This window comes from Dendrobates tinctorius, unplaced genomic scaffold (genome assembly GCF_039654945.1).
Source record: "Dendrobates tinctorius isolate UK_male_01 unplaced genomic scaffold, ASM3965494v1 ptg000192l, whole genome shotgun sequence".
NCBI lineage: Eukaryota > Metazoa > Chordata > Amphibia > Anura > Dendrobatidae > Dendrobates > Dendrobates tinctorius.
In genome coordinates, this window is record NW_027361859.1 from 1,575,782 (window position 1) to 1,586,514 (window position 10,733).

At 44.6% G+C, this 10,733-nt stretch overlaps 1 protein-coding gene across 1 annotated transcript; it reads left to right on the forward strand.

Moving 5' to 3' along the window:
• The first annotated feature begins 9,197 nt into the window (after nt 1-9,197).
• LOC141055942 (histone H3-like) lies at nt 9,198-9,608 on the forward strand. Its single transcript, XM_073552640.1, has one exon. The coding sequence runs from the start codon at nt 9,198-9,200 to the stop codon at nt 9,606-9,608; it is 411 nt and encodes a 136-aa protein (XP_073408741.1).
• The last annotated feature ends 1,125 nt before the right edge of the window (nt 9,609-10,733 follow it).

A 10,733-nucleotide genomic window follows, 5' to 3' on the forward strand; every position in this document is an offset into this window, starting at 1 on the left:
ATTCTACACTGGATATGCAGTAGTATCCTCACATGAGGTAATCCGAGCCGAACCACTCTCTCCTCACATGTCGGCGCAGGAGGCAGAATTGAAGGCACTTACTGAGGCGTGTAGAGCCGCTGCAGGTAAAGTCGCTAATATTTTCACAGATTCGAAGCCCATTAAAAATGCAGAGCCGGTGAAACAATTGATGGAGGCATTGATGTTACCAGTCCAGGTTGGCATTGTCAAGGTAAAGGCACACACAAAGGTGACTCCGTGGAGGTAGAGGGCAATAGAAGGGCGAACGAGGCTGCTAAAATATCACAAGGCGGCCTAGAGAGAGCAGTGGACGGTGGCGGGGAGTCAGCGTATTCCAGCCACATTGGGTCTAGATGTCCTGAAATCCCTCCGGCAAAAGGCTGCCCAAACAGAGAAGGTACACCGGAGGAGACTGGGAGCTGAGCTGAACTCAAATGGAGTATGGGAGAATAAGGATAAAATGTGCCCACCAAAGTCCCTGTTCCCAATCATGGCGCAAGCAGCACATGGCCCCACTCACACCTCAAAAAGTCACATGTGTGCCATGGTAGATGCCTTCTGGATCGCTCCTGGTTTCAGTTACGCAGCCGCGAAACTTGTACAATCATGCCTCATCTGTGCACAGCACAACCCAGGTAAAACAGTAAAAGTCCCTAAGAAAGCGACACCCAGGCCTCTCTACCCGTTTCAGAGACTGCAGATTGACGACATAGCTACCAAGGTAGGAGTGTATGCAAATATCCTAGTATGTGTAGATCTCTTCTCTGGTTGGCCGGAAGCCTATCCGGTAAAATGTGCAAATGCTAAAATGACTACAGACAAACTGATGAAAGAACTGATCTGCAGGTATGGTGTCCCAGAAGCCACAGAAACAGATAGGGGTACACACTTCAAGGGAGAAATAATGAGGGAAGTCACGCAGGCCCTGGGTGTACAGCAAACATTTCATACACCATATAGGCCACAAAGTAGTGGGAAAGTGGAAAGACTAAATGGGACACTTAAACTGAAAATTCAAAAGGCCATGGCAGACACAGGAAAGAGCTGGGTGGAGTGTTTGCCTCTTGCACTCTTTTCAGTCAGACACACTCCAAATAGAAACACAGGCTTGTCTCCTTCTGAAGTCCTGTTGGTAGTGCACCAAAGACTGGTCTGTACTTCCCACAGGTGCTACAAATGCAACACGGTGCTATGACAGCCTACGCCCAGGCCTTGCAGGAAAGACTTAATGTGGTGCATAAACATGTGTTCTCATACATTCCAGATCCTAATGCCAGTGCAGATGTGCATCAGCTGAATCCAGGTGATTGGGTGGTTATACGCAGACACGTGAGAAGGAGCCTGGACCCACGATTTGACGGCCCCTTCCAAGTCCAGCTGACCACATCCACTTCAGTAAAACTTGAGGGAAAGCCCACCTGGATCCACGCCAGTCACTGCAAGAAGGTCCTGTCAACAGCAGAATGACTGTACTCCTCATCACCTTGCTGGCAGTGACAGGATTACTGCACTCTACAGAGACACAGGACAAACTCTTGAATGCTGATTGGGACAACAAACTTATTCGGCATCATGCTCTTCTTATAAAGGACATGGAAGGACAGAAATCGAAGGACTGTTGGATCTGTACACACAGCCCTGTATCTGCGAGGACTATGCCGCACTTAGCCTTACCTCTGGAGCCATGGGAGGTATTAACCCCACACTGCATACACAATGAGACTTGGACTCAATCTAGGTGTACCCCGTGATATATCTGCCTCATTGGCTATAATCGGCCGCTAATCCCTGGTTTCAGTTTAATATAACGCGGCCTAAAGGTACAAATGTGGTGGCGGGAATATGACTCAGATGTCGGAAATATGGTCGCCAGGAGGAGGACTGAAATCCCTCACTCAGACCCTATTCCCAATGATGGACTGTAGTTCAGTCTTCAACACACTGGAGCAGACACCTGTGGTGAGGACAATAATTGCTTCCGCATATACACTCGCGATCAAACACAGGTTAATGATACGGTGTACCAAGATGGTGTTGAAGGCTGTAAATCATCTACGGGTAAAATAATAAGGAAAGAAAGGGGTAAATGTACATCTGGTGTAAGTGGAAAACGAATAATACTTGGTGCGCCCATAAGCCTATGTCAGGACTTTTGAGCTTATACCAATGTACACAGACCCCTGGTCACGTTTGTGTTCTCCCTGACGGAGTATTCTTGGTTTGCGAACATCGTGCCTACAGGTGGGTGAGCCCGGACATAAGAGGGGTCTGCACTCTTGCTAAACTGACACCAGCCATTTTCATAGTTCCTCATAGTAAAATAGACACTGCAGCAGTTCCAATTCACACCTCGTATAGAAGGGCTGCAGACAATAAGCCAAATGGTAAGCCGCATCTAGTAGAAATGGGGATAACAAATAAAATATTCAGTAGTATGCTAATATACCCCTTCATAACACAAATGTGGGATAAATTAGTAGAAGCTACCGACTACCTGGACGGTCAGATTTTCCAGATTCCTGAAGTTCTTAACCCCTTACCTACAATTGACGTAATATTCCGTCCATGTGACCATGGACCTAATTACCATGGACGGAATATTACGTCATCGCGATCAGCGGCGCCCACGTGGTGAGCGCCGCTGATCGCGGCCGAGTGTCAGCTAATTATCATAGCTGACACCCGGCACAATGTGTCAGGGGCGGTCACGGACCGCCCCCGACACGTTAACCCCTTGCACACCGCGATCAAACGCGATCGCGGTGTACCGGGGGTTAAAGGGAAGCATCGGCAGGGAGGGGGCTCCCTCCGTGCTTCCCTGAGCCCCCCACGGCAGCGCAATGTGCAGCGCTGCTGCGGGGGACTCCCTTCCTCCAGGCCCCCGAATCCAAGATGGCGACGGGGGCCTGAGGAAGCTGGCTTCCTCAGTGCCTGCAAAGCGCAGGCATGAGGAAGTCTGCAGCAGTGCCTGTGACAGATCGCTGATCTGTCACAGTGATCTGTGATGTGACAGATCAGCGATCTGTCACAGGACAGTGATGTCCCACCTGGGACAAGGTAATAAAGTGTAAAAAAAAAAAAAAAAAGTGTTAAAAATAATTTAAAAAAAATCGCTAAATAAATTGGTTAAAAAAAAAAAAAATATTCCCCAATAAATCCATTTTTTGAAAATAAAAAAAAACAAAACAATAAAAGTACACATATTTGGTATCGCCGCGTCCGTAACGACCTGCCCTATAAAACTGTCCCATTAGTTAACCCCTTTAGCGAACCCCTTAAAAAATAAAAATAAAAAACGAAGCAAAAAATAATGATTTATTATCATACCACCGAACAAAAAGTGTAATAACGCGCGATCAAAAAGACGCATATAAATATCCATGGTACCGCTGAAAACGTCATCTTGTCCCGCAAAAAACGAGCCACCATACAGCATCATCCGCAAAAAAATAAAAAAGTTATAGCTTGCAGAATAAAGCGATACAAAAATAATTATTTTTTATATAAAATTGTTTTCATTGCAAAAAACCGACAAAACATAAAAAAAACTACCTAAATGAGGTATCGCTGTAACCGTACTGACCCAAAGAATAAAAACGCTTTATCAATTTTACCGCACGCGGAACGGTGTAAACGCACCCCCCAAAAGAAATTCATGAAAAGCTGGTTTTTGTTCATTCTGCATCCCAAAAATCGGAATAAAAAGCGATCAAAAAATGTCACGTGCCCGAAAATGGTACCAATAAAAACGACAACTCGTCCCGCAAAAAATAAGACCTCACATGACTCGGTGGGTCAAAATATGGAAAAATTATAGCTCACAATATGTGGTGATGCAAAAACTATTTTTACAATAAAAAGCGTCTTTTAGCGTGCGACCTCCGCCAAACATAAAAACCGCCATAAATCGTAAATCAAACCCCCCGTTATCACCCCTTTAGTTAGGGAAAAATAATAAAACTAAAAGAAAATGTATTTATTTCCATTTTCCCGCTAGGGTTAGGGCTAGGGTTAGGGTTAGGGCTAGTGTTAGGGCTAGGGTTAAGGCTAGGGTTAGGGCTAGGGTTAGGGCTAGGGTTAGGGCTAGGGTTAGGGCTAGGGTTAGGGCTAGGGTTAGGGTTAGGGATAGGGTTAGGGCTAGGGCTCAGATTAGGGTTAGGGGTGTGTTGAGGTTAGGGTTGGAGTTATAATTGGGGGTTTCCACTGTTTGGGCACATCAGGTGCTCTCCAAAGGCAACATGGCGTCTGATCTCAATTCCAGCCAATTCTGCGTTGAAAAAGTCAAATGGTGCTCCTTCCCTTCCAAGCTCTGCCATGTGCCCAAACAGTGTTTTACCCCCACATGTAGGGTATCAGCCTACTCAGGACAAATTACAAAACAACTTTTGGGGTCCAATTTCTCCTGTTACCCTTAGGAAAATAAAAAATTGGGGGCAAAAATATAATTTTGCGGGAAAAAATGTTTTTTTTATTTTCACGCCCAGGCGTTATAAACTTCTGTGAAGCACTTGGGGGTTCAAAGTGCTCTCCACACATCTAGATAAGCTCCGTGGGGGGTCTAGTTTCCAAAATGGGGTCACTTGTGGGGAGTTTCAATAGTTTAGGTACATCAGGGGCTCTCCAAACGCACATGACACCCGCATACCAATCCATCAAAGTCTGCATTCCAAAACGTCACTACTTCCCTTCCGAGCCCCGACGTGTGCCCATACAGTAGTTTTCTCCCACATATGAGATATCAGCGTACTCAGGACAAATTGGACAACAACTTTTGGGGTCCAATTTCTCCTGTTACCCTTGGGAAAATAAAAAAAATGGGGACTAAAAGATGATGTTTGTTGAAAAAATACGATATTTTTATTTTCACGCCCGGTCGTTATAAACTTCTGTGAAGCACTGGGGGGTTCAAAGTGCTCACCACACATCTAGATAAGTTCATTAGGGGGTCTAGTTTCCAAAATGGGGTCACTTGTGGGGGGTTTCCACTGTTTAGGTACATCAGGGGCTCTCCAAACGCAACATGACACCCGCAGACCATTCCATCAAAGTCTGCATTCCAAAACGTCACTACTTCCCTTCCGAGCCCCGACGTGTGCCCATACAGTAGTTTTCTCCCACATATGAGGTATCAGCGTACTCAGGACAAATTGGACAACAACTTTTGGGGTCCAATTTCTCCTGTTACCCTTGGGAAAATAAAAAAATGGGGACTAAAAGATCATGTTTGTGGAAAAAAATACGATATTTTTATTTTCACGCCCGGTCGTTATAAACTTCTGTGAAGCACTGGGGGGTTCAAAGTGCTCACCACACATCTAGATAAGTTCATTAGGGGGTCTAGTTTCCAAAATGGGGTCACTTGTGGGGGGTTTCCACTGTTTAGGTACATCAGGGGCTCTCCAAACGCAACATGACACCCGCAGACCATTCCATCAAAGTCTGCATTCCAAAACGTCACTACTTCCCTTCCGAGCCCCGACGTGTGCCCATACAGTAGTTTTCTCCCACATATGAGGTATCAGCGTACTCAGGACAAATTGGACAACAACTTTTGGGGTCCAATTTCTCCTGTTACCCTTGGGAAAATAATAAAATGGGGACTAAAAGATCATGTTTGTGGAAAAAATACGATTTTTTTATTTTCACGCCCGGACGTTATAAACTTCAGTGAAGCACTGGGGGGTTCAAAGTGCTCACCACACATCTAGATAAGTTCCTTGGGGGGTCTAGTTTCCAAAATGGTGTCATTTGTGGGGGGTTTCTACTGTTTTGGTACATCAGGGGCTTTCCTAATGCGACATGGTGTCCGATCTCAATTCCAGCCAAAAACGTCAAATGGCGCTGCTTCCCTTCCGAGCTCTGCCATACGCCCAAATAGTGGTTTACACCCACATGTGGGGTATCAGCGTACTCAGGATAAATTGCACAATATCTTTTAGGGTCCTGTTACTTTTGGAAAAATAAGAATTGAGGGTGAAAAGATCATTTTTGTGGAAAAAATATGATTTTTTAATTGTACTGCTGTACGTTATAAACTTCTGTGAAGCCCTTGGGGGTTCAAAGTTCTCACCACACATCTAGATAAGTTCCTTGGGGGGTCTAGATTCCAAAATGGTGTCATTTGTGGGGGGTTTCCACTGTTTTGGTACATCAGGGGTTTTCCAATCGCGACATGGTGTCCGATCTCAATTCTAGCCAAAAACGTCAAATGGCGCTGCTTCCCTTCCGAGCTCTGCTATGCGCCCAAATAGTCATTTACACCCACATATGGGGTATCAGCGTACTCAGGACAAATTGCACAATAACTTTTAGGGTCCTGTTACCCTTGGAAAAATAAAAATTGTGGGTGAAAAGATCATTTTTGTGGAAAAAATATGATTTTTTAATTGTACCGCTGTACGTTATAAACTTCTGTGAAGCCCTTGTGGGTTCAAAGTTCTCACCACATATCTAGATAAGTTCCTTGGGGGGTCTAGTTTCCAAAATGGGGTCACTTGGGGGGGTTTCCACTGTTTAGGTACATCAGGGGCTCGCCAAACGTGACATGGCGTCCGATCTGAATTCCAGCCAATTTTGCATTGAAAAAGTCAAACGGCGCTCCTTCCATTCTGAGCTCTGCCATGCGCCGAAACAGTGGTTCCCCCCCACATATCAGGTATCAGCGTAGTCAGGACAAATTGCACAATAACTTTTGCAGTCCAATTTCTCCTGTTACCCTTGGTAAAATAAAGAAAATTGAACCTGAAGTATTTTTTTTGTGAAAAAAAGTTAAATGTTCATTTTTTTTTTAATATTCAAAAAATTCCTGTGACGCACCTAAAGGGTTAATAAACTTCTTGAATGTGGTTTTAAGCACCTTGAGGGGTGCAGTTTTTAGAATGGTGTCACTTTTGGGTATTTTCTATCATATAGACCCCTCAAAGTGGCTTCAAATGTGAAGTGGTCCCTAAAAATAAAATGGTGTTGCAAAAATGAGAAATCGCTGGTCAATTTTTAACCCTTATAACTTCCTAGCAAAAAAAAATTTTGGTTGCAAAATTGTGCTGATGTAAAGTAAACATGTGGGAAATGTTATGTATTAAGTTTTTTGTGTGCCGTATCGCTGTGATTTAAGGGCATAAAAATTCAAAGTTGGAAAATTGCGAAATTTTCAAAATTTTCGCCAAATTTCCGTTTTTTTCACAAATAAACGCAAGTTATTTGAATGCAATTTTACCACTAACATGAAGTACAATATGTCACGAGAAAACAATGTCAGAATCACCAGGATCCATGAAAGCGTTCCAGAGTTATGACCTCATAAAGGTACAGTGGTCAGAATTGTAAAAATTGGCCCGGTAGTTAACGTGCAAACCACCCTTGGTAGTGAAGGGGTTAATGAAACTAATACAATACAGAGACAATTAATCATAGTTACTAACCAACATACTATAGTACTAGATTACCTGACAGCAAAAGAAGGAGGAATGTGTCAGATAATTGGTCCCACCTGTTGTAATTATATCGACCCTGCTGGCAATCTCCAGATCAGGGCCAGTATAGACAAAATAGGTGAACTCAGAGACCAATGGTTAAAGCAACACAGTGCAAACAGAGATTCCTGGTGGGGTAACACATTCTCTTTCCTAAATCCACCAAATTGGTTTAATGGCCTTGCAGGATGGATTTTTTTTGGCATTATATAGACTTGTATGCAAAGTTTGTTGTTTTGCTTATAGTTTTATGTAGCCGTAAAAGCGCTAATATATGTATTACTTAAGCTACTGAATAATGTATGCATAAAAAAAGAATCTAAGGCTGAACCTTCTGTAGTGTATCATAGACCCCAGGTGGCCATTGCTGATGGGGAAAGTGAGTGTCCACACTGAGGGTGGATGGGCGAAGCAGGTAGGAAGCCCCCTCATTGAAGGAATTGAGGGTAAACTGATTAAATTTGCTGATGACACAAAGCTAGGAGGGATAGCTAATACTAGAGAAGAGAGAGAGAGGATTCAAAAAGATTTAAATAAACTGGAGAAGTGGGCAACAACTAACAGAATGGTTTTTAACAGGGAGAAATGCAAAGTACTACATCTGGGCAATAAAAATGAAAAAAGCATATATAGAATGGGAGGAATAGGGCTAAGTGACAGCACATGTGAAAAAGACTTGGGTATACTAATAGATCACAGACTGAATATGAGTCAACAGTGTGATGCAGCAGCAAAAAAGGCAAATGCAATTCTAGGATGTATTAACAGAAGCATACAGTCTAGATCACGTGAAGTCATTATTTCCCTCTACTCCTCTTTGGTCAGACCTCATCTGGAATATTGTGTCCAGTTTTGGGCACCACGTTTTAAAAAAGACATCAACAAACTGGAGCAAGTTCAGAAAAGAGCGACCAGAATGGTGACCGGTCTGCAAACCCTGTCTTATGAGGAAAGGTTGCAGGATTTGGGAATGTTTAGTTTGCAAAAGAGAAGACTGAGAGGAGACTTAATAGCTGTCTACAAATATCTAAAGGGCTGTCACATTGTAGAAGGATCAACTTTATTCTCATTTGCACAAGGAAAGACTAGAAGCAATGGGATGAAACTGAATGGGAAGAGACACAGATTAGATATTAGAAAAAACTTTTTGACAGTTAGAGTGATCAATGAGTGGAACAGGCTGCCACGAGAAGTGGTGAGTTCTCCTTCAATGGAAGTCTTCAAACAGAGGCTGGACAGACATCTGACTGGGATGATTTAGCGAATCCTGCTTTGAGCAGGGGGTTGGACCAGATGGCCCAGGAGGTCCCTTCCAACTCTACGATTCTATGATTCTATGATTCTATGATTTATGGGTACTAGACCCATGAGACAGTAGCTCCTTTGTGGACATCAGCTGACCCTGTGGCAAAGGTTATACCATTTACAAAAGGGGGAAATTGATATAGAAGAGTTAATGGTTTGCTTTTATATCCCTTTAAATGCCTTTAAGACTTCAATTGCCTTTTGCCTTATTATTGCTAGAATTATTCTTATGTAGACTAGTAGTCTCTGTCTTCAAGGAAACTATACTTGTTATCATATTTGTTCTCAACAACATGTTTCTGGGTATATTGTAAACAAGGTACGACCCTGAGGTGATGGTGGGGGCCAAATGAGCTCCATAGAGGAGGAATTCACTTCTGTTCTCTTCTATACAGAGCTATGGCCAGAACTAAGCAGACAGCTCGGAAATCCACCGGAGGGAAAGCTCCCCGCAAGCAGCTGGCCACTAAAGCCGCCAGGAAAAGCGCTCCCGCCACTGGCGGAGTGAAGAAGCCGCACAGATACCGGCCAGGGACAGTTGCTCTCTGTGAGATCCGCCGCTACCAGAAGTCCACCGAGCTGCTGATCCGTAAGCTTCCCTTCCAGCGCCTGGTGAGAGAAATCGCCCAGGACTTCAAGACTGATCTCCGCTTCCAGAGCTCCGCTGTCATGGCCCTCCAGGAGGCCAGCGAGGCTTATCTGGTGGGGCTGTTTGAGGACACAAATCTGTGCGCGATCCACGCTAAGAGGGTCACCATCATTCCCAAAGATATCCAGCTAGCCTGCCGATTCCATGGGGAGAGAGCTTAGATCTGTCCTGCCCACCTGACTGCAACACGGAAGAGAATTTAGGAGGAGGAGGAGCGCCGAGAGATGGCTGCTCTGGCATGAGGCTCCTGAGTTTTTTAGTTTTTTACCCCGTTTAATTGTTAATTCTCCCTTTGGTTCACTCACCATTGCGTAGCTACAGGATTCGGCAGAGCTGGGAGTAGTGTGGAGACTGCGATCAGCTGGGACCGGTGTCTTTCTGTCCTCATGGAGCTCCGTGCCTGGATTCAGCTGGGAGAGAGTGAAGCTGCTGGCTGCCTGCCAACTTTCCTACAACTTGTACCTATTTCCAGCATGCAGATGATCCCGGGATAGGAAAGCTGGTGGAGTGTGCGGTGCTGGAGATGTTCTGGAGATCTTATGGTCCAGGTGGAGCTGAAGGGGTGAGCTGGGCAGGTTTGGACTGACTGTTGGCGTGTCCCCTGATGTCCCTGTCTTGTTGCACCCATGCCCTCCCCCCCAGCAGTGCTGGGAGCACCCTTTATGGAAAGTTGTACATTTAACTCTGATAAGCTGTGACTGTTCAGTCTTTATGGCAACAAGCTGAGTGTAATCATGGCCACTGCACTCTGTAAACCTACTCTTATGATTTCAAGGGACGATTTATTATTCTGGAATCATCCACAATTTCTCATGGACTCCCCTTCTTGGAGCATGATTGCTAATTCAACGATTGAGTACATAAAATCCATTACTTCTGTGAAACCTGTGGAGGTGTACTGCAAGAGAGGTAGGAGAGGAGGCATCCTGGCACGCCTTCGGAGGAGAGGGTTCAGAACAGCTCTTCCTTCACTCCACTTGGCTAATGTCCGTTCCTTATCTAACAAAATGGAGGATCTGAGCTTACTTTGTAACATGAGATCTGATATGGCCAATTCAGCTGCTCTTTGTTTTACTGAGACCTGGTTGAATGAGACCATCCCTGATTGTAGTCTGGATCTACCTGGTTTTGTTATCTACAGAGCTGACCGTGATTGTGTAGCTTCAGGTAAACAAAGGGGGGGTGGGGTATGTCTCTACATCAACACTAGCTGGTGCTGTGATGTTAACATACTGGGAAAAGGTTGCTCTCCAGATCTAGAGTACCTTGCACTCAATTGTAGACCA